The sequence below is a fragment of the Bos indicus genome, chromosome 10 (genome assembly GCF_029378745.1).
Source record: "Bos indicus isolate NIAB-ARS_2022 breed Sahiwal x Tharparkar chromosome 10, NIAB-ARS_B.indTharparkar_mat_pri_1.0, whole genome shotgun sequence".
Taxonomy (NCBI): Eukaryota; Metazoa; Chordata; class Mammalia; order Artiodactyla; family Bovidae; genus Bos; species Bos indicus.
The window spans coordinates 84,314,589-84,338,208 of record NC_091769.1 but is presented as its reverse complement, the minus strand read 5'-3'; the positions used below and the strand labels follow the sequence as shown (position 1 = coordinate 84,338,208).

The 23,620-nt window shown below is 44.0% G+C and overlaps 1 protein-coding gene across 3 annotated transcripts in view; it reads left to right on the top strand.

The window, feature by feature from the left end:
• ZFYVE1 (zinc finger FYVE-type containing 1) overlaps positions 1 to 23,620 on the top strand; it is a 44,926-nt gene that overhangs the window by 7,624 nt on the left and 13,682 nt on the right. For all 3 annotated transcript variants that reach the window (XR_011568990.1, XM_019969166.2, XM_019969167.2), the window contains exons 3-4: positions 13,799 to 14,303; positions 18,580 to 18,794. Coding sequence is in view for 2 of the 3 variants with exons in the window: in XM_019969166.2 (XP_019824725.2) it covers positions 13,799 to 14,303; positions 18,580 to 18,794 (720 nt within the window). In the remaining variant the exon portion in view is untranslated. The remainder of the gene's footprint in view (positions 1 to 13,798; positions 14,304 to 18,579; positions 18,795 to 23,620) is intronic.

The following is a 23,620-nucleotide window of genomic DNA, read 5'->3' as shown; positions in this document are numbered from 1 at the left end:
TTGCCCCCAGGGGTAGGGGTGGGGGGGCATTTGGTAATGTTTGGAGACTCCTCTAATTGTCACTGCTGGGGGATCAGGGATTATGTGCTTCTGGCTAGTGGGTAGAAGCCAGAGTCCTGCTGAGTATCTTAAAATGCATAGGGTAACCCCCACCTAGAGAATAACCTGGTACAAAATGTCAAGGTTGCTAAGATTGAAACTGATCTGAGAGATGAAGATTTGTTCTGATAGGAGACCTGGATTCCAGTGAAGTGGAAAACATTTAACCAATACACCACTTTTTATTCCCTCTTCTGGTTCTTTCTGTTCCTCAGAAGTAATTTAGCTGAAATCAATATTATCTTTTGGCATATTTTGTAACCTCTCTAGTGAAATGGTTAGACCTTCTGTGTTGTATTCATTGATTTTTCTAGACATTACTGGAACTGTAGTTGGAAAACCAGAGACTCATGGGTCCATTATTTAGAAACTCACAATACGTAAATGATCCACACTGACAAGAGATCTATAGTTTCTTGAAGTTAGAGACAGCGCCCTTAGCAAATAACTCAAAGGTTAGAAGAATAAAGTTCTAACAGTTAGAGTTCTTAATGGAGGTAGGGGGTAGTATTTTCCTCTTTGTTGAGTCTTGTGAGGGATTCAGACATCTTGTTTTGCTGAAATATTTCTAGTCACAGAAATGGTGAAAAAATTCATATACTTTTATATATATATATAAAACAAAATTATACATTTATATGTACACAGATCCACATCTAATATATGTATATATAAATACTTAAACCCCAAGTTTTTCTTTCTTTTTACAACCATTCCATTCTCCACTGTCTCTTTTCTACAAACTTGCTATCAGAACAGAGCAGCACACTAACAGTCTCTTGCCCCTGTTTCATCCTCATGCTAACTGATCCCCAGTGGTAGGAAGGCTGTGTGCTCTTCATGCCAAAAAGCTCTGGAAGTTAAATCCCCTCCTGCTGAACATGTTGGGTGATAAGGAAGCCCAGTGACCCAGGAGTGGTCCATGAGACCCTTAAGAAAGTGTCTCCTGGGGTAGGCCTTCCTAGACTAGAAATCCAGAGCCCTGAGCCCTGTCTGAAAGGGAAGGCCAGGGTAAGCCTTCCTGTCCTTCAGTGAAGTCAGTGGTGGACCTCATCTCACTGAGACCGTTCCTTTAAGAAGACCCATCACGTTGTTTGGCTGCTCCACTTGTTTACAGTCCCAGAATAGTGTGGCTCAGAACACTGGGAGTTGGCCTTTTTTTTTTTTTTTTAATTGGCTAAAAGAGACATTATTCTAGTGGGATTCAGGAATGGAAAATAGCTGAGGATGTTTTTGTACTGTATGGGAATCCTTGACCCCAAACAGGCTGTGCTGGTCTGTCCCATTTCTTTTCTGCTTCTGTCTTAGACTCATCTGCGCGTGACCCCCTGGGCCTTGTCCTCTGCTGCCTGGTCTAGGGTACCTTCCAGGGGCTTGCTCTTCCCAGGACCTCTGTTTCAGAGAAGCTGGCAGAAACCCCTCAGGACTTAACTGGTTGGTAGGTCAGGAACCTGGGGATCATAATTATCTAACTTGTGGAACTTCCTTATTTTTCTCTTCGAATGGTCAGACTATTATAGTATAAGGACTCATTTTGGTACTGTGGCTGGTTAGCCCTTTGGCAAATTCTGGTCAAAACACAAATATATTTATTCTTGGTTATTAGGTGCCATGTTAAAAAATGTAACAAAAAACCCCTCCCATAGATCTGCTTAGGAGCTGTCTGTCAAAATAATAAGCAGTAATTGGTACAACAGCAGAGACTCCATCTCCCTCCACCACCTTTTACTCATAGAAAGCCAAGTAAAAGTCCCTTTTGTTTAGTAATAGTAGTTGGGGGAGGGCATTGTATGATATTATTGGGAAACTGGGGTTGAGGATGACTCAGACAAACAGGAAGATGAAAGAACCCCTATTATATGCCTCTGATTTCTGCTCAGCATCTTGTGAGCTCACTCAGCCTTGGGCTTATTCAGTTGTAACAGACTTCTGGCATTTAACCTGGGAGGCTATTTTTTTAGTCCAGGGCTGTTTAAAATTTGACCCATGCAAGCCATCAAAACCACTGTGAGTCAGCTTTTCAGGGAACCTATCTTTAACTATTTCAAGTTACCTCCAGTTTGTATGATTCTAATTTTTTTCTGGTCTGTCAGTTCCTTGAAGTGATTGATTTTTTTTCTGGAATTTGGTAAACATTTGGCTTTTTTGAGTCGGGGTTAGTATCCTAGGCAGATTTCTCATTAAGTTGACGGTGTATGTTTCCCTGTGGCTGCATCTCCGGGCTGTGCTACTCTTGAGTTGGTCCTGCAGATTGTGTCATGTGGAAGCCTTCTGATGGCTGGCTGGACTCTTCTGGGGAGTCCTGTCTGCTTTGGGAACAGCTCCCAAGAGATCAGTTCCAGCTGAGGTTGGAACTGCTAAAATGTATTGAACACATTTGATCAATGGGGGGCAACCAGCGGAAACCTAGTGGGTGAGATCACAGAGGAGGGAAAGAGAAAGTTTTCAGGCAAGACGGATTGGAAAGACCTATGGGAAGGGACACAGAGGAACTTTTGGAGGCAGGAAAGGGTGGGTGTTTCCTTGGAGAATGTTTTGTTCATTTTGCCCCTCTTTCCAACAGCTTTTGGCCAATAATTAAGAGGTTCCCTTTGACCTGTTTGTGAGGTCAACTTGGTGGTAGCTGGAATCCTTGGTGGTGGCAGAGAGGTATACCCACCATACGTAAGCACTTGGCCTCTGGCTTGAATTGATGGAGGATAATTCAGTTTTCTTGTAGCTTCTGGAATTTTTTTTTTCCCCTCCTTCCTAATTTTCTTTTGCTTGTGACTGGGTTATTGCTGTCTTTCCCAGGAACTTGACTCTTAGAGTACTTGAACAGACGGAGCCTGGTTCTGGCATGTAGTCACAGATACCCCAGGTTCAAGTTAAGAAGAGAATAAAATCCCAAGCAATTCAGCAGTCATAGAGTATTCTAGAAATTCCTCTACCTCTCAGCCCATTCTCCTGCCTGGTGAATATGTCATCCAATTAATACATGGCTGAACCGTTTTCCATAATCTCTTATAACCTTTCTTTTCAAAGAGTTTAATTCAGTTTACCTGTGTCATTCAACAGCAGTCATAAACATTTATTGAGTGTCAATTTTCTGCCTTACTAGTTTGAGTAATCGCTCTGAAAAATGCTTTAAAGTGAAAATTCAGAGGTTGAGCATGACTGGGGAGGGGTTGTGGGGTCTTCTTTCCTGGGAAGGCCCTGCTGTCTTCTGTCCTTGTCTCTGAGCAGAGGCTGCTTGAGGATCCTGACTGTTGGTGCGCACCCTTTCTGGTCCCGGTGCCTGGGCGTTCAGTCTGTGGCTGGTAGGTCACTGGGTGCACTCATTCCTCCCCGTGTCCTTAGTCAGCTCTGTTGTTTGGAACTGGATCACCTCATGGGCAGCCATAAAGACAGCCTGCTTTGCCTTTCTTCTTTTTCCTTCCCTCCCTCCTCCTCCTCTCCTTGTTTCCTTCCTCCCCTAATTCTCTCTCTCTCTCTCCTTTTCCCTCCCTCCCTCTAGACTCTTCCTTCCCTCTCTCCCTCCCTCATCTCTTCCCTTCTTCTCCCCCCTACTTCATGAATTATGAAGTTAAATCTACCATTGCCAGGGGAAAAACGTTTCTTTCCAGTGCTACATGTAAAATTTTAGGCTTAGTAGAAGTCGCTCAGTCATGTCTGACCCTTTGCAACCCCAGGATTGTACAATCCATGGAATTCTCCAGGCCAGAATACTGGAGTGGGTAGCCATTCCCTTCTCCAGGGGATCTTCCCAATCCAGAGATTGAACCCAGATCTCCGGCATCGCAGGCGAATTCCTTACCAGCTGAGCCACCTGGGAAGCCCAAGAATACTGGAGGGGGTAGCCTATCCTTTCTCCAGCAGATCGTCCCAACCCAGGAATCCAGATGGGGTTTCCTGCATTGCAGGCGGATTCTTTACCAGCTGAGCTACAAGGGAATCCCTTTAGGCTTATGTACCATATTCTTTTTTTTTTTTGGCCACACCATCATGCAGCTTGGGGGATGTTCCCCAATGAGGGATCTGATTGAACCCAGGCCCTCAGCAGTGAAAGAGTAGAGTCCTAACCATTGGACCGCCAGGGAACTGCTTATGTACTGTTTTGGACTGTTCATACATTTCTTCTCCTTTCACTACCATGAAGATTGCATTTACTGCATTTTTTTTTTTAAAGGATTGATCTAAAGAGATTTGGCTTTATAGTGCTGCCTTCCTTGACCACCAGATTTAAAACAGCAACTCCTGCCTGTTCCTATAGTCCTACTCCTCTTTCCTGGTTTTTCTTCACTCTGCTTATCATTGTTTGACATAACATGTACTTAAAACCAACCCTTGTGGTATAACTTACACATAATATAATATGTACATCAAAAACCAGTTTTTTGGCTTCATCCCATGGCCTGTAGGATCTTGGTTCCCAGACCAGGATCCAACCTGAGGCCCCTGCATTGGAATCTCGGAGTCTTAACCACTAGATCTCCAGGGACGTCTCTGTAATACACACCTTTTAAGTGTACAGATTTGTGAGTTTCAACAAATGTGTGTACACCTGTGTAACCACCTCCGCAACACTCGAGATGTAAGTACCACACGCTAACCAATTGCACCCCTGGGGCCCCCATAACGCTCAAGGTATAGAGCGCTTCCGCCCCCTCGGAAGGTTTCCTTCTGACTTCCCCTAGGAAGTCAGTCCCCAGCAATCACTCATCTGCCTTCTACAGCTGCAGATTTGACTTTCCTGGAGTTTCGTGTGAATAGAATAATTCGGTGCTGCTTTGTATCTGGCTTCTTGCACTCACCATATGTTTTTGAAGGTCATCCGTGTTGTTGCGTGTCTCGGTTCATTTCTTTGTGTTGCAGAGAAGTTCTATTGTATAGATGTACTGCAATTTCTTCATTTGTCCAAGGACATTTTGTTTGCCATATATATTGTTTGCTTATGGTCTTTCTTCTCCCCATTAGCATGTAAGCTTCCTGAGGGCAGTGATTTTTTTTTATAGGGGTGTAATTCATGTAACATAAAATTAACGATTTTAAGCGAACGATTCATTAGTATTTGGTACATTCAGTGTGGTGCCACCACCTCTGTCTAGTTCTAAAACATTTTCGTCATCCCAGAAGAAAACCCTGTACCAGAGGGCAGTGATTTTTTTGTCTTTTTTATGCAATATTTGTTATTTTCCAGTTATAAAACTTACATAGACTGGTCATGTTAAAATACTGAAGATACAGAACTACAAGAAAGTATCCACTTCTATCTTAATTTTAGAATGAAAACCACTAGTACCTTTAGTTCTTCTGAATGTTACATTTACTCTTTGAGTGTGGCCTAGAGGCAGACCAGGGCACTGCAACATCAGTCGGCACTTAACAGCATTTAAGGCAGGCCTCCGCTGTGCTGAGTGCTTGCTGTGCATTCTCTCAACTTAATCCTGGCAACAATCCTGTGAAGTAAATTACATTGTTACCCTCATTTTACAGATGAGATAATGGAGCCCAGAGAAATTAAATAATTTCTTTAAGGTTTTTCTGAAGTCAGTGAGTGGTAGAGGCAGATTGGACCCCCTCTGCTTTTTTTTTTTTAATATATATTTTTATTTATTTGGCTGTGTTGGGTCTTAGTTGCAACATGAGAACTCATGTTGAGACAGGTAGGATCTTAGTTCCCCAACCAGGGATCAAATCCAGGTCCTGTGCATTGGGAGTGCAGAGTAAACCCACTGGCCCACCAGGGAAGTCCCCCCTCCACTTTAAAAAAAGATATTTTCTTGGCCACACTGCACAGCATGTGGAATCTTAGTTCTTCAAACCAGGGATCGAACCCATGCCCCTTGCAGTCTTAACCACCGGACTGCAAGGGAAGTCCCCAGATTGGACCCTAAGGTGTAGCCTTCCCTAGAGAGAATATAGCATCTAGACATTCTGTTCTGTGTTTATTCACTTACTTAACAAATAAGTACAGATTTCCTATTGTGTGTCAGGCCCTGTCTTAGGGCTAGTGGTAAACAGCATAGCTTAGACCCTTGCCAACCTGGAGTATGCTCTAGTGGGAAGCTGGAACCAGGAATAATGGGAAAATGTTAACAGAGGTGGTGGGTGGGGACTGGAGGCTCTGATTAAGAGAAGGGTAGAGAAAATTGCCCATGGCGCGATCCAGATGGAGGTGGATCTGAATCGAGCTCCCACTTTTTAAAAAATTAAAACATTTCCTTTGTGGTTTATCACAGGATACTGAGTATAGTTCCCTGTGCTCAGCTCTGCTGTCTTCTGTCTAGCCTGGAGTTGTTACTACTAATCCCAGAGCCTTTACCAGAGCTTCCGTCTGTTTCTATAGCTGGCCAGATATGAGTATGCCATGCCATGCCACTGAAAGGGGGGCATCTTCCATTTGGAAGCTCCTTGGAAGAGTTCCTTGAGGATGATGTGGGTCTTGAGGATGATGTGGTATTTCCAATCCCGAGAATCTAGCATTGCTTTGGAAAGCTTTTCACTCAGATATAAATGGACAGCTGAACTGGGTGAGTTGGGTGAAGTCAAAGAAACTGACCATGGAGCTAAAAATGACCCGTCTAAAAGAATTTGCTTTGTGGATCATCCCTACATAGAAACATTTCTCTTTCCTGCTAGAGGAGCTGCAGGCAGCACTGTGAGGTCATATGTCAAAGGCACCACTGGTAGTTAGAAGACATGGGAGGAGAATTCCTGACCTCTCAAGTAATGGAACTCTTTTGAGGACACTGGAGTGGAAGAAAATGATCTTTGCCCTTACCAAATGCGCTCAGTGTGTTTGTGAAGCCAATCTTGTGACTTAGTGGTCTTAAGAAAACATTTGATTGAGAAACAATTGTTTTTTACATGAAACTTGATTGGCACATGTGTGGGTAAACACAAACATGTACAGTCCTTGGAGGATAGGATGAAACGTAATTTTCTGAACTAGCTGGGTTGGGGGAGCAGGTTTACTAGAACTTTCTGGCAGTAGGGATTTGCGGTTGGAAGGGAACCTCCTTTGATTTTGGACTTTAACAGTGGACTGGGTCCTGATCTGTTTGACATTGTTTAAGTAAAATTTTATCTGAAAATTAGGCCATGGACTTAAATCTTTGTATGGAGTTTTTTTCAACATGATGAAAATGGCTCTGGATTTTTCAGAGAAGAGAGTCCTCACTTTTCACTTCTCCTTTCCTTCCTACAGAAGATGGAAAATGTTACCTAAATTATACTTATGTTGGTCTTACACTGTTAGATTAGTGCCAGATTCTAGATGAAGCTTGATACATATTTGTTGATTGGTCAACAGAGAAAAAACACAGCCTAAAAGTTGAGAATTAGGTTTTACTTGGTGAGTTTACTGAGGAGTATAGCCTAGGGTAGCCTCTCAGATAGCCCACTCCAGTACTCTTGCCTGGCAAATCCCAGGGACAGAGGAACCTGGTGGACTGCTGTCTCTGGAGTTGCACAGAGTCGGACAGGACTGAAGTGACTTAGCAGCAGCAGCAGCCTCTCAGATGGCTCAGAGGAACTGTTTCAAGGAGTTGAAGGAGGAACCAGCATACAAGGGAGTTTTTGCTGGGGGGAAAAAAAGAAAAATTTTCTAGTCCAACATCAAAAGATCACTGCTAATCACAAAGAATAGAAATCTCAAGTTAATGATTTCAGTGCTTTTCTGTGGGAAGATGCAAGAGTCTGGGCTCATTGAAATTATTCCTTTGATGTACACCTTTACTATCTAGAGTCAGTATTCTGTTTTTCTCCATCCTGAATCCCCTCAGGGTGAACCATGGCAGGAGGGCTGGGGTGGCTGCAGTGACTGATGGCTGGATGGAGGCAATATTAGTTGTTTACCAGAATGGCAGGCAGCGTTCTTTGTTTACTGAAATGGCAAACAGCATATTTTTTGTGTACAGGTTAAATGAAGTAATCAAGTTCTCATTTCCTTCTGAGATAGTGGTTCCAGTTCTGCCAAGATTGAGAATCTGGTTTGGTTTCTTTGGGTTCTGTCTCTTCATTGGAGCTCAGGCAAAAATGGAATGAAAGCAGAATAAACCAGAGTAATTGTTCAGTTCCTAAGTTGTGTCTGGCTCTGTGACCTCATGGACTGCAGTATTCCTAGCTTCCCTGTCCTTCCCTGTCTTCCAGAGTTTGCTCAAATTCCCATCTTGAGTTGTTGATGCTGTCTAACTATCTCACTGGCTGCCGGCCTCTTCTTTTGCTTTCAGTCTTCCCCAGCATCAGGGTCTTTTCCAGTGAGTTGACTCTTCGCATCAGGTGGCCAAAGTTTTGGAGCTTCAACATCAGTCCTTCCAGTGAATACTCAGGGTTGATTTCCTTTAGGATCGACTGGTTTGATATCCTTGCAGTCCAGGGGACTCTCAAGAGTCTTCTCCAGCACAGACCCTCACGTAAATGTAATTAGTGGGAACTTAACTTTGGGGATAATTTATCTATTTTGAGTAATGTTAGAATCTCAGTGGAGAGGTATAAAATCATCTTTGTTGTCCAAGGGTGGGATTTACCATGAGCGCTGTGCGGGGCGGAGCAGTCATGCCTCCCTTAGCCCTTTCATTACTTTGGGAAAGGACCTGATTTTTGTCCTCAGCTATAAAAACTTAGAGGACTGCGTGTTTGTAATTGGTGCAGATCAGATCCTCTGCACCCAGAATGACCAGAACTGAGAGGACCTCAGTCCTGAGTTTCTTTCCTTTGGAGTATGTTCCGGTGACTTTAACTTTACTGCCTCTGCTCTGTTGAACTTTCCTCCTTCCAAGGCTTTTTACTTCGATTTCTGTCCCATCTCTTGCTTTTTCCTCCCTCGGCTGCCTCAGAGCAAAGCCCACACGGTCATTCGTCCCGGAATAATTCTCTGAGGGCCGAGAAGGAATCTCTCAGAGACTGTCATCCTTCCCCTTGCCTGCTTGGGTTGCCTTTTTCACTGTTGTAAACTGCTCTGAACTCTGAGCTGAAACAATGTAGTTCATTGAGTACTATAACATTTCATTCTAGAAACTCTCCTTGGAACTTGGCACAAAATGAAAAGCTTTGATGGGTGAGACAGTGATAGAGAGAGGGGTGTGTTGTTTGGTTTCTTCAAGATGGGTATGGTGATAGTCAAAGTTGCTCAGTCGTGTCCGACTCTTTGCGACCCCATGGACTATACAGTCCATGGCATTCTCCAAGCCAGAATACTGGAGTGGGCAGCCTTTCCCTTCTCCAGGGGATCTTTGCAACCCAGGGATTGAACCCAGGTCTGCTGCATTGCAGGCAGATTCTTTACCAGCTGAGCCACAAGGGAAGCCCAAGCTATAAGGTCAGTATCAATAATACTATGTTGTTTTGCTTAAGAGGAGTGAAAAGGAGTTACCAGGAGCAAGCAGTGAGAGCTTTTCATTTTCAGATAGAATTAGTTTAGATTTCACCCCATCACTGCCTCAGTCCCTGGATGGACAACCTCTGAGCCACAAGCAGGCGCAAGCTCGGGCACTGCTGCTGTGCCCCTGGGTGTTTTCCCAGCAGGCTCGTCTTTACTAAATAATGGCTGGTATTCATCAGGTGCTTGCTCTGTGCCGGGCGTTGTACTGTGCCCTTTGCGTGCCTTATCGCCTTTAGTCCTCTCAGTAGCCCTATGGGTTGTAGAATCTCATACCATCTCATTTCCCTGAGGTTTCAGGAGTTGAGCAGCCTTTCCAGGGCCACACTGGGTGTTGAATTTGGGTGTTTCTGACTTGCCTGAGGTCCATGTGAGCAGGAGGAGGACCGAAGGCAGAGGCTGGGGAGGAGCACCTTTGGGGTGTTGCTCCTGTTTTTGCTGTTGGGTCAGGGCCGAGGACCATTCCCAGCATGTCAAGTTGGGTGGGGTGACCAGTTGGCAGGGCTCAGAGTCAGATAGCTTATTTCAGCCCAGAAATGGAGCAGAGTGGGAACAGGCAGATGGTGAATAGGCAGAACCAGTAGAGCAGCAGCCTTGTTCCCCCTGGCCGCATTCTTCCTTCATCAAGGGGAACCTTCTTACCTTTTCTTGACCTTCTCTTCTGCCAACTGTGGGCTTCCCAGGTGGCTCAGACAGTAAAGAATCTGCCTGCAGTGGGGGAGACCTGAGTTCGATCCCTAGGTCAGGAGGATCCCCTGGAGAAGGGAATGGCAACCCACTTCAATATTCTTGCCTGGAGAATCCCATGGACAGAGAAGCCTGGCGAGCTACAGTCCATGGGGTTGCAAAGAGTTGGACTCAGAGACTAACACTTTCAGTTCACTCTCTTCTGACTGAAAAACCGGTCTTGTTACTTACTCCCTAGGCTGTTGTCTCCTTTCTGGCTCAGGGGAAACTGCCCACAGGTTAAGGATGAATTGAGTAGTATAACAGGGAGCAAAATAATGCGAAAGGCAGAAGAAGGAAAAACGAAGCATGGTTTCAGTTTGCCAGGCATTTTCTCGTTTATCTGTTGATTTGATTAGCAACCAGTACCCAGTCAGGGGAGGCAAAGATGGTTATATCCTCATTTTACATGTGGAAAAATGCAGTCAGTGCATATTGAATGATTATTCAGGGCTTCTTGGTAGAAAAACCAGCCTGAGGTTTGAGCTCCACCTCCTAGAATTCTTTGCGCTAGACTCATCTGCACATGCGCACATGAACTTGTATGTTTAACATACCCCCGGACACCTGGTGCCAAAATCATATCCCCAAATGCTGACTCCAGTGAGTTACTTATATATGTTATGCACATCATTTAGTGGGTAAATCTTGAGACATTTAACTCTTAACAGCTCCTACAGGCCCCTTTTCAGGTGCCCACTCTTGAGTGTCCTGGATACCCGTTGTGGTTTTTTTTTTGGATAGTGGATTCATGATTGAGTTCATTTCCAGGGGAGAAAACCCCTGGGCCTTGTCTTCTTCCTCCAGACTGTTTGATGACTCTTGCAGCCGGCCACTCTGACCTTATCTGACTCCTTGCTGGTAGAGGTTTATGGAGCTTTTGTTTTGTTTCTCTTGCGGCCAGCTTTGCAGCTTGGAACGATACTGGAGGAGTGACATGGGTCCAAAGTGGGCTGTTCTGTGTAACTTCTTGTTCCTCTCAGTTGCCTGGGAGATCAGTGAGCCCAGTTATCAAATGCCGCCGCTGTGTTCAGCCCTGTGGACGATCCAGGGTGGAGAAGAGTGATCAAAGTACCTAGCAAGGTGCACTGCATTCATTCATTCGGTAGCTCAATATTGAACTCCTCTCCTGTGCCAGGCCGTATCCCGAGTACTGGGGGTGTAAGGGCAGACTCGCTTCTGCCCTCATGCATCTAGTGAAGGGCACTGTCAGTGCAGTGGGCATTCAGTAAATAAAATATTGTCATTAAGGCTATTCCTGTAATAATTGTAGTGATGTCATTAATAGAATAGTGAGTGCTTTACCATCTTGATGAGATTATGGGAAATGAAGAGATCGTATTATCACACCCAGTGGTCTGCCTCCCTGTAACTTCTCCTTATCAAACCAGCAGACTCTTGAGAGTCAGGAATGTGTTTTCTGTTGTTGTTGTTTGTGTGTCTCCTGGCTGGAGGATGAGAGTTGTAAAGGTTCATCACTCCTTTAGCTGGAGTAGAACACCGTGTGTTTGAATTAGGAGCTTTGACCCTGGGGATTTGTGTTCTGAGAGTTACAGGCCCCTGAGCATCTTCCTGGAACTCCAGTCTGGGATCTATCTCACTGACGCCAGCGCCCTTCCTTCCTGGCCTGACTTTTTTTTTTAATTTCGTCACGGCACACATGTTTTCTCTGTTTGTGGCGTGAGCTTCTCGTACTGTGGAGCATGGGCGCTAGAGCCCACAGGCTTAGTAGTTGTGGCGCTTGGGCTCACTTGCCCTGTGGCATGTGGGATCTTAGCTCCTTGTTTAGGAACCTGCATCAGCTGCACTGGAAGGCAGATTCTTAACCACTGGACCACCAGGGAAGTCTCGTGGCCTGACTTCTTATAAGGACTGCAGTGTTTTTAAACTGTAAACAGAGGAATTATGGATAGATGGAGTTTGACTAGTAAGTTGTTCTTTGTTTTTTAATAGTCTTACATGTTTTTTAATAGTCTTACTTAGATGTAAGTCACATACCATGTATTTATCATCCTTTTAAAATATACAACTCAGTGCTTTCAGTATATTCATAACATTGTGTGGCCCTTAGTACTAAGTCCTTAGCATTTTCATCAACCCAAATAGGAACCCTGTACCCACTACCAGTCACTCCCTATTTTCTGCTTCCCTTCACCCCTGGCAGCCACTGATACATATTCTATCTCTATGAGCTGACCTATTGTGGACATTTCATATAAAAGGAATTATATAATATGTAACATTTTGTGTCTGGCTTCTTTCACTTAATATTTTCAACGTTCATCCATGTTGTAGCATATATCAGTACTTTTTATAGTTGGATAATATTCAGTCATTGTATAAATATACCGCATTTTGTATATTCACTCATCAGTTGACGGACACATGGGTTGTTTCCATCTTTCACTGTTATGAATAAGGCTGCTGTGAAGATTCATGTTCAAGTTCTGTATGGATGAATGTTTCTAATTCTCTTGGTTTATACCTCGGAGTAGAGCTCCTGAGACATTTGGTAACTCTGTGTTTCACTTTCTGAGAAACTGCCATGCTGTTTTCTAGAGTGGCTGTTCATTGTGCATTCTCATCAGCAGCGTTTGAACATTGAAGTTTCACTGTATTCTCACCAGAACTTGCCATTATCTTTTTGATCATAGCCATCCTAGTGGGTGTGAAGGGATATCTTGTTGTGGTTGGTTAGCATTTCCCTGATGACTATGGTGTTGAGCATCTTTTCATGTGCTTATTGATAATTGAATGTCTTCTTTGGAGAAATGTCTGTTCAAATTGTTTGCTTAATATTTAATTAGGTTATTTTTTCCTTACTGAGTTGTAAGAATTATTTACATATTCTAGACCATTAGTCCCTTATCAGATATGTGGTTTGCAAATATTTTCCCCCGTTCTTTGGATTGTCTTTTCATCTAATGGTATCCTTTGCAGAATAGAAGTTTCTAATTTTGATGAAGTCCATTTTATCCATTTTTTTCTTTTGTTGTATTGATTTTAGTGTCATATCTAAGAAGACATTGCCTAATCCACGGTTGCAAAATTTCCTCCTATGCTTTCTTTTAAGAGTTTATAGTTTTAACATTTTTATGACCATTAAGTTCTTATATACTGACTGAGGCTTTCAAAGTTCCTGTTAGCTGTTTGCTAGGGGTAAGTGTCAGAGAAGGCAATGGCATCCCACCCCAGTACTCTTGCCTGGAAAATCCCATGGATGGAGGAGTCTGGTAGGCTGCAGTCCATGGGGTCTCTAAGAGTTGGACACGACTGAGCGACTTCACTTTCACGCATTGGAGAAGGAAATGGCAACCCACTCCAGTGTTCTTCCCTGGAGAATCCCAGGGACAGGGGAGCCTGGTGGGCTGCCGTCTATGGGGTCGCACAGAGTCGGACACGACTGAAGCGACTTAGCAGCAGCAGCAGCAGGGGTAAGTGTTGGGTGAGAGGCTATTATCCTGGGACTTCTTTTCCTTGTCACATTGACAAGTCAATCGAGGAGCCCTGGCAAGCACTTAATTCTTGCAGGTGTTTCTAGCTATTTTGCAGTTTTTGTATTTCATTGTCTTTCCCCTCCCCCCTCGCCCCCCCCTCCCCTTTTTTGGGAAGGTAACGAATGAAGAGGACTTCATTAGGAAATTGGACTGCAAACCTGATCAGCATCTGAAAGTGGTTTCCATTTTCGGAAATACTGGGGATGGGAAGTCTCATACCCTCAACCACACTTTCTTCTATGGCCGAGAAGTCTTCAAAACCTCCCCTGCCCAGGAGTCCTGCACTGTGGGAGTGTGGGCAGCATATGACCCAGTCCACAAAGTAGCCGTGATAGACACGGAAGGGCTCTTGGGAGCTACAGTGAATCTAAGCCAGAGAACACGGCTGCTGCTTAAGGTCCTGGCCATCTCAGACCTCGTCATCTATCGAACTCATGCAGACCGACTGCACAATGACCTCTTCAAGTTCCTTGGGGATGCCTCAGAAGCTTATTTGAAACATTTCACTAAGGAGCTCAAGGCTACCACTGCCCGCTGTGGCCTGGATGTCCCCTTGTCCACCTTGGGCCCTGCTGTTATCATTTTCCATGAGACTGTGCACACCCAGCTGCTGGGCTCTGGTAAGTAGATGGGGTTCGGTTGTCATACTTTGACCTTTCTGGGTACACTGGGCTGCAGTAGTGACTTGGTGGCGGTACATTGCCCAGAAAAATTTCTGCCTGGGCAAGACATAAGGAAGTGTTTCAAGAAGGACGACATGATCAACCATGTCAGAATCTGCTCATGGGCAGGATGAGGATTGAGAATTGCTGATTGGCTTTGGCGATATAGAGGGCCCTGGTGATCTGGGTAAGACCGTTTCCCAGGGATGGTGGGCCTGAAAGCCTGATCAGAGTGGGATCGAGAAAAGAGAAGGAAAAAACTTAAGGTAGTATATTGATCTCTTTCTTCTATAAAGGGAAGCAGGTAAGTGACAGCAGGAGGCTAATGTGGGATTTCAAGTTTTCCCTTTATTGAACTTTAAGACGTGAGGTATTGCAGATACTTGGGTATTGCTGGGAATGATTCACTAGAGCAGGAGTGATGCACAGGTGGAGGGCTGACCTTAGGAATGTGGACGGCTCATCTGTAACAACAGGAGAGAAGGGAGATTATATGGACACGATTACAGGTAAGTAGGTAGGCGTGGTGGAAGGTGTCTTCTTGTTTCTGTTTTCTTAGAGAAATAGGAAGCAAGAGCATCGCCCGAGTGGGAGGGTGAGGGAGCAGGTGCGACAGTGATTGGATGCAGTGGGGGCAATAGTGTTGGCTCCAAAAACAGTTTCATTATGAACGTTCGTTTAGTTAACAAAGTTTATTAAGTGCACAAGGTCACATGCTGACTGCCAGGACCCCAAACTGAAAAGAAAACCAATTCCCACCCTCGAATAGCTGGTAGTCTAGTTGGAGAGGCCACATGTGTTCCATTCCGTGGTGGGTGTCGCTCCTGGAGCTGTGAGTGTGCAGAAGAGGGACACTGTACACATCTTTGTAGGAAAGAGGAGGTGACATTTGAACTTTAGAGACTGGCTAAATAGAGGAGGGGAGGAAGGATGGTCTAGGAAGATGAACCTGTAGTGGTTAGAAGGAGCTTATTGTGTTCAGGGAACTGTAGGTATTTGTACACTGAGTTCCTGGATTCTGTTCCTGCCCATTTCAATGCATTCTCCTCAAAGGATGGGGAGTGATGTTTTTTAAAAGCTTAATTTATACTTTAGGTCATGTCATACTCCTGCTTCCAACCTGTCAATGGCTTTCCATTATATCAGGATACAATCTAAACTCCTAATTATAGTGTCCTCACTCCTGCCTCTGTCTCTGAACTCTGCTTACCCCTTTCACTTCCTCCACTAGCTATACCAGACTTTTCTCTGTTCCCATCTTTGTACATGCTACTCTGTCTACCTGGAACACACTTTCCTCCAGCCAGCCATCCTCTTTCAGATTCAGCTCAACTCTCAGCCCTTTGGAGCCTTTGCCAAGTGTCTCCTTTAAAATGGTCCTTCCTGCACCCTGGTGGTCCTGTCTTGTTAGATCACCCTGTTCATGTTCATCAGGGCAGCTGTCGCTCTCCGAAATCATCCTGTTTGTTTGCTTACTGGTTTTTGATCTTTTCCCCTTGGAATGGAAACTCCAGGAAGGCAGGAACCTTGCCTGTCTTATTCACTGCTGCCTTTGAAGAGCCTGGGTGAGTGCTTGGCGCACAGGAGGCTGTCATCAGGTACTTGCTGAATGAAGAGGCTCAGTGTGTCTGAGGCTTAGATTGTGTGGGAGGGAATAGTGGACACAGTCAGGGATCAGATCATGCATGGATGGCCTTGATTTAGGTCTCAAGTATGACAAGATCCCTTGAAGGATTTTAAGTAGGGAGTTAATGTGATCAGATCTGTATTTTCAAAAAGATCCCCCACGGCCTGTTGCAGGATGAACTAGAGAGGCACGTGTAGAGGCAGGGAGGTGGCCAGGAGTTTATCACAGTACTAGGTGAGGAGTGATGGGGCCTGAGCCAGGGCAGGGCAGCAGGTGGGGAGTGGACAGACTGGGACCCTATTAAGGAGTTAGAATCCGAAGGATCTGGGTCTAGGATACCTCCCGTGATTAGCATTTTTATGCCACTTTGGATCTTCACAGCTTTGGTGAGGGGAAGGTCTAATTTCCTGTTCAGGGTTTTGAAATAACCAGCCTTTCAAAGTAACTTTTTTTTTCCATAGGCTTTACTTAAAAAAAAAAAAAAAACAACCTTCTTTATTTTTGGCTGTGCTGCATCTTTGCCGCTGCGTGGGCTTTTCTCTAGATGCAGCTTGCGGGGGCTGCTCTCTAGTTGCAGTGTGCAGGCTTCTCGTTGCAGTGGCTTCTCCTCTTTCGGAGCACAGGCTCTAGGGCGTGAGGGCCTCCGTAGTTGCGGCTTGCGGGTTCTAGAGCACAGGCTCAGTAGTTGTGGCGCATAGGCTCAGACACTCTGCAGCATGTGGGATCTTCCCGGAACAGGAATCGAACCTGTGTCTCCTGCGTTGGCAGATGAATTCTTCACCACTAAGCCATCAGGGAAACACCCCTGCTTTTTTTCTTTTGCTTTATGCCTTGCACTATGCTAGGTGCTTGTTTATTTGTTTTTTTTTAAATAAAAGCTGAATAACAAAGATAACATTTTTTTCCTTAAATTTTTAAACATTTTTATTTTTTTGCCTGTGTCACACAGTATATGGAATCTTAGTCCCCTGACTAGGGATCAAACCTGTACCCTCTCCAGTGAAAGTACAGAGTCTTAACCACTGGCCCACCAGGAAAGTCCCAACATTTTCTTAAAATAAATGCAGACTTAATGTTTCTTTGTTACTCAGCTCAATCAACAGCAGCTATGTTTTACAAATGAAGAAACTGAACTCAGAGAGCATAGGTTATGTAACCAAGGAGTTTCCAGCTAGTAGGCTGCAAAATTGGGAGTCTGAATCCAGAGTTGTTTGTGGATCCAGAACTCTGGCTACTTCTCTTTGATGACTGTACCTTTAAATTGAGCTAAAGCCATATTTCCAGTGTTTAATTGGAATGATTTTGTTGTTAAAATATTAAAGGAAATTATGCTATATGACTCAGGGAACTCAACCCGGGGCTTGGTCACAACCTAGAGGGGTGGGATGGGGAGGGACGTGGGAGGGAATGTTCAAGTGGGAGGGGACATAGGTAAACCTATGGCTGATTCATGTTGATGTTTGGTAGGAATTAACACAATCCTTCAATTTAAAAAAATAAATTTTAAAAACAACATAATCCTTTGTCAGCACAGAATCTAGTTTCTAAAGAATAAAATAATTTAGGTTTTAAAAAAAATATTAAAGGAAATTAAAACCAAAAGTCCGTCCAAGTTTTATCTCCAAAATGATTATTGAATCTGTTTATACTGCTGCTCCCTAAATTTCTGGATAAATGTTAGATAAACTACGGGAATGCTGATACCTTCACACAATGGCAGTTGTCTGCAACTTCACCAGCATAAGATCAGCGCTTCCAGAGCAGCTATTTATTTTAAATGCTCACTAGAAGGTGACTGGTGAAATCCATCCATAGGATGAAAGACTTATGTAGCTGTTAAAAAGAAGGAGATGTCTCCTCACAGTGTATCAAGTGTCCAAGGACACACGCTTACCGTATGTTGTTAAGTGATGAAAGCAAGTTGCACGTATGTGTTGGGAATTATGTAGGAAAGAAAGTCTGAAAGGGTAATCACTGGACTGTAGTTCCCTTTGAAGAGTAGGAGGGAGCAGAGGACCTACGTTTCTTTCCTTTTATGCTTTGACATGTTTGGATTTTTTACAATAAGCGCACTAAAAAACAAAAAGACACTTCTAGTTAAAAATCCATCTTGTAATGCAGGGGACTCTGGTTTGATCTCTGGTTGGGCAACTGAAACCCCCACATGCTGTGGAGCAGCTAAGCCCTCGTGCCGCAACTAGAGAACCCGTGAGCCACAATGGAGATCCCTCATGATGCAGCTTAGACCTGCTGCAGCCATTAAATAAATAAATATTAAAATTAAATAAATGACTCTCTCTTTTTTTTTTTAAGTTACTTCCTTGAAGTGTAACACACATACCAAAAAGTGCACAGTATATCAGAAGTGTATCCCTGAGCACTTTCACAAGCTGAGGGTACCTGTCACTTCAATACCAGGCCCCACTTTACAGAAACCCCTGCTCGTGCTTCCTTCTAGGCAGTTCCTTCCATCCTGACTTCCAACAGCATAGAGCAGTTCTGCCTGTTTATGTACTTTTATATTTACGGAGTTGCACCACATATTCCTTTTATAATGAAAGACAGGAGACTTAAGAAAGGCCCCTGTTCACACACCTGTTTCCACAGATCACCCCTCTGAGGTGCCGGAGAAGCTCATCCAGGACCGGTTCCGGAAGCTGGGCCGCTTCCCGGAAGCCTTCAGTTCCATTCACTACAAGGGGACGAGGACCTACAACCCTCCCACTGACTTTTCTGGGCTTCGGCGTGCTCTGGAGCAGCAGCTGGAGAACAATACCACCCGTTCTCCCCGGCACCCCGGCGTCATCTTCAAAGCCCTGAAGGTCAGTTGGTTTCTGGCCTGAGTGCTTCTCACTGGGGCACCAGTGGGTGGTGAGGACACTCAGGTCTCCAGCTTCTGTTGGTGCTGGTGATTAGAAACCTGGGCCGCAAAGAGAGGATCTGTGAAAGGAAGGGCATGAGTGCAGTGTGTTACCTGTTGAATGGTGTCCTCTTGCCAGGAACATGAATCTTGGATGATAATTAAAAGGTCCTCATCTTGGAGAAAAACCTTATTTTACCATTCTTTATAATAAAGACATCAACTCAGTTCCTGCCAAGACTGCTTCTGTTTTAAGGTTTACTTTGTATACGCCCCTGTGTTACCATGCCTGCAGGCGGAGGACAGAGGAGCAGGGAGGGAACAGGGTCTTTGGAGCAGTGCTGGGAGTGTGGGATTTGGAGAAAGGACACTGTTGACAGGAAGACTTGAGCTAGGGATTTGAGGGTGCTCTGAGGGTTAGGGCATAGAGCCCGAGACCGGAGGAGATAGGAGAACCGGTTTCCATAAAGCTAGGCTGGCCTGTTTGACCCAGGAACAGACTTTGGGCATATGCTGATTTGCTTCATCCATGGAGTCTAAAAGGTTTGCGGTGGGACACAGTGTAAGCAATTTCTGCATCTGGGTAAACTGTATATGGAAGTTTGTTATACTATTTTTGCAACTTTTCTACAGGTTTGAAATTACATCAAAATGAAAAGTTAAAAAAAACAAGAGAAGGGAATGAAAAGTTACTACTCAGACAAGTTTATGGTTTTTGCATAGTGGTTACTAAAGGCTATGTTTAGTAACCTCACAAAATTCATATCTTGAAATACTTTAATGCCCAATTAGTATACATGTACTAGTATACATACATATCCAGGGGTTTGGGAGGTGACTGGGTCATCAGAATGGAACCCTCTTGAGTGTCTTTAGCACCCTTACAAATGGAGCCCCAGAAAGCTCCCTTCCACCAAGTGAGGACACTGAGAAGGCACCATCTGTCAACCAGAAGGCAGACCCCCGCTTGGAGGCTGCCATGCTGCACCCTCATCTTGGATTTCCAGCCTACAGGACTGTGGCGAATAAATTTCTGTCATTTATAAGCTTCCCAGTCTGTGGTATCTCATTAGAGTATCCTGATTGGACTAGAAAAACTTGGGACTCTGGAGTCAGACAGAGTTGTGTTGGGATCCCAGTTCTGCCATTTACCTGTTGCTTGGTCTTAGGAAATTTGTTCGTTCATCCATTCAACAAATAAATGAGTGGATCTCTGTGTCAGAGTTTGAGGTGCTGGAAATAACCGTGGAGAATAAGATAGACACCAGTGTTTGCCCTTATAGTATACTTCTTCAAGGGCTTCCCAGGTGACTCCATGGTAAAGAATCTGCCTACCAGTGCAGAAGATGACGAGTTCGATCCCTGGGTCGGGAAGATCCTCTGGAGGAGGAAACGGCAACCCATTCCGGTATTCTTGCCTGGAAAATCCCAGAGAGAGAGGAGCCTGGTAGGCTCGAGTCCATGGGGTCACAGAGTCGGACACGACTGACCACACATGTCCTAGTAATGGCTTAGAGATAGTCAGGTGGAAGATTACACCCAAATATTGGGAACATTCTTAAATGCAGGCTGAATCCGTACTACGTTATACAAAGGGCTGTAAAATCTGATCCTTAAGACTATTGACAACTAGGCCAATGGCTGCATTATAGAGTTCCTTAGGTTTTCTCAAAGTTAACCTGCTTAGTGTTTACAGAAGCCCTTCAGGGACACCAGGTGCCGTGAGCAGTAAGTAACCTGTGCTCAGAGTTCTTGGATGCCCTCCTCCAGGCCGGTTTGTCAGGTCCCTTTCTGCTGCTGTTGTTGTCACATTGTGTTTTTATGAGGTGATATGATTCATGAAGCTTTCTGTGATTAAAAAGAGCCTGGTCAGCTGGAATTTTGAGGACTCTTGGTGACCGTTGGCCTCAAGAGTTTACCTGGATCTTGTATTTCCTGTTCTCTGAGGCAGGCTCTGTGCTGTACTGAGGTGTGGGCCCACAGCTCTGTCCATGGGATGGAGTTACCTGTTTAAGCTTGTGCTTCGGGCTCTCCTCAGGGAACTCTGGGGTCTTGCAACTTGTTCAGATCCTTGAAAAAATTGTTTTGTCTTTTTCTGGTTGTTTTTAATCTTCTTTAAATTAGAAGTTGTTCATTCTCTGATAATCATGCTTAGAGAAAGCTACCTTTAAGGTCTGCATTAGGCAAATTGACCTAGGAGAGGTGTATTGCTATTAAAATACTCTTAACAGAAGTCTTCATAGTTCAAAGCAGTGTATAATATAATGGCCATTTATTTTTGTCCACTTATTTTTTGTTTTATGTTGTATTTTTTTTCTTTTAAGGTGGCCTTGCATTCTTTTTTGGAACAAAAGAGTAGGGATGGTCATAAACAGATAAATTATCAGTGCCAAAATAGCTTGTTTGACTTTCTGTTTCTCCCATTTTTTTCTTTCTCTACTGGTATTTATTCTTCACCTTGTCCAGTGCCTTACTGACTCCCTGAAGAAACACTTCAAGAAGCCTTGGGATATATTCTAGTATGATTTATATGATTTTGTTTCCTCTGTGATTTTCTCTTTATTTTACATAAGATACACAGGAATATTGTTAGGAAAAAAATGTATAAACCTTTTGGGAAAATTGGGAGGCACTGTGTGCACTGTGAGGCAAGACTGTGATGGCCAAAAAAAGAAATCGCAACCCTCTAGCAAGACCACCACTGTGCAAGGGTGAACACTGACAGGTTAGGCAATAAAATGTCAAAAAGGATATGAAGCACTGTAAACTTTTACAAACTTCTGGTTGAGGTAAAATTAGTACAGCCACTTTGAAATGCAGTAGTATAAAGAAATGCATAATATATATTCCAACCATGTCATTTCTAGAAACTGGCCATAAAGCAACTCTTCCACAGGAACACAGAGACCTATATGAGGATGTTAATGGCAACAGCCTTGTAATAGCAAAGAAAAAAGCAAACTAAGTGTGCAAAAAATAGATAAATGGGGCATTATATGATTCTTTGCTACTTATTTTAAAAAGAGAATTGGGGTTGTGATGTATCTATGTGCACTTATATACTTTGCTTTTTTTTTTATGGAGTGTTGAAGCCTAGCATTTTTTCCATGCTATTAAATATCCTATAAAACCATGTTTTTTTAAAAATAGCTGCATGCTTTTTCATTTATATGGATGGATCATTTTTTATATGTAGTAGTTCTGCCCTTATTTTAATAGTACTTTCCATTTTTCCTTATATTTTCTGAGTACCTAAAGGTATTGCCCCGGAGAAGGCAGTGGCACCCCACTCCAGTACTCTTGCCTGAAAAATTCCATGGATGGAAGAGCCTGGTAGGCTGCAGTCTATGGGGTCACTCAGAGTCGGACACGACTGAGCTACTTCACTTTCCCTTTTCACTTTCATGCACTGGAGAAGGAAATGGCAACCCACTCCAGTGTTCTTGCCTGGAGAATCCCAGGGACAGGGGAGCCTGGTGGGTTGCCGTCTCAGGGGTCGCACAGAGTCGGACACGACTGACGCGACTTAGCAGCAGCAAAGGTGTTGCCCACATTCTGCCTAATTCCTTCAGGTAAATTGCAGCTCCCATTGCTGCTGGCCAACCTTTCTGTGGAGTGTTTACCGATGTCATGTTCTGTGCTCTGCACTGACGTGTATTTTTCATGTTATCCTCATACCAACTCTGAGGTTGAGAAACAGAGGCACAGAGAGGTATGCTAATTTGCCCGAGATGGCTTGTCTGGTGAGTGGTGGAGAATTTGTTTTTTTAATATTCATTTATTTATTTGGCTGGGCCAGGTCTTAGTTTGCAGCCTAGCACTCGGGATCTTCAGTCTTTGTTGTGGCACGTGGGATTGTTTTTAGTTGCAGCATGTGGGATCTAGTTCCCGACGAGGGATTGAACCCAGGCCCCCTGCATGGGGAGCGCAGAGTCTCAGCCACTGGACCACCAGGGATGTTCCAGTGGTGGGGATTTGAACCTGGTAGTCTGGCTCCCAAGTCTGTGCCTTTAAACCCTGGGCTGTATTCCTTCTCAGTAGTTACTCGACTTTTAAGAAGGTCAGAAGATGGGTCGTCTTTAAAGGTTCCTGATGCATACTGCCAGTTGCCTTTACAAAGGACATTCTTATAAGTTGTATTTGAGTGTTTGGTTACTTTAAAAAGTTATTGTTTAAATTGTAAAAGCAATGTGTGTTTGTAATGAACAATTGAAATAGTACAGATTCAAATAGTACAATCCAATAGTAAGGTATGACTTGAATCCTTTCACTCCTGTCCCCCTCACTGTATGATAACTGTTACAATACTTTCTGACATACACTTCCAGAAATTTTTGGTGCTGCTTCGGTGCATACAGAAATATATGTATGTAATGTTTGTATACATTTTCTCCCTAAATAAGTCAGATCATAGAGAAGTTAAATCTTTTTTTCCTTCCTCATATTCTTTTCCTGTTCATTATTAAACAGGAAATGTGATTAATGAGCAAGATTGAGGAGTTGTAGAATGTGTGTGTGTGTGAGCATGTGTGTGTGTATGAGACCTTCAGTCACTTTCTGCTCTAGAGACTTGCCCGTGTGTTTCCCATTCATTCTGCTGATCTAGTCACTCTTCCTGCCATTTAGCCTCTTTGTGGTCCAAGCCCCAGTTCCTTTTCTCCAGGGGAATTTTTCTCACTTCTTAACCTCTCCCTCGTTTGCTCAGTTTCCACAGTAGCAACAGCTCAGATACCTACCAGCAGAGCATATTCTCACTGATGAAGTAAGTCTGTTTAAAGAAAAGAGATG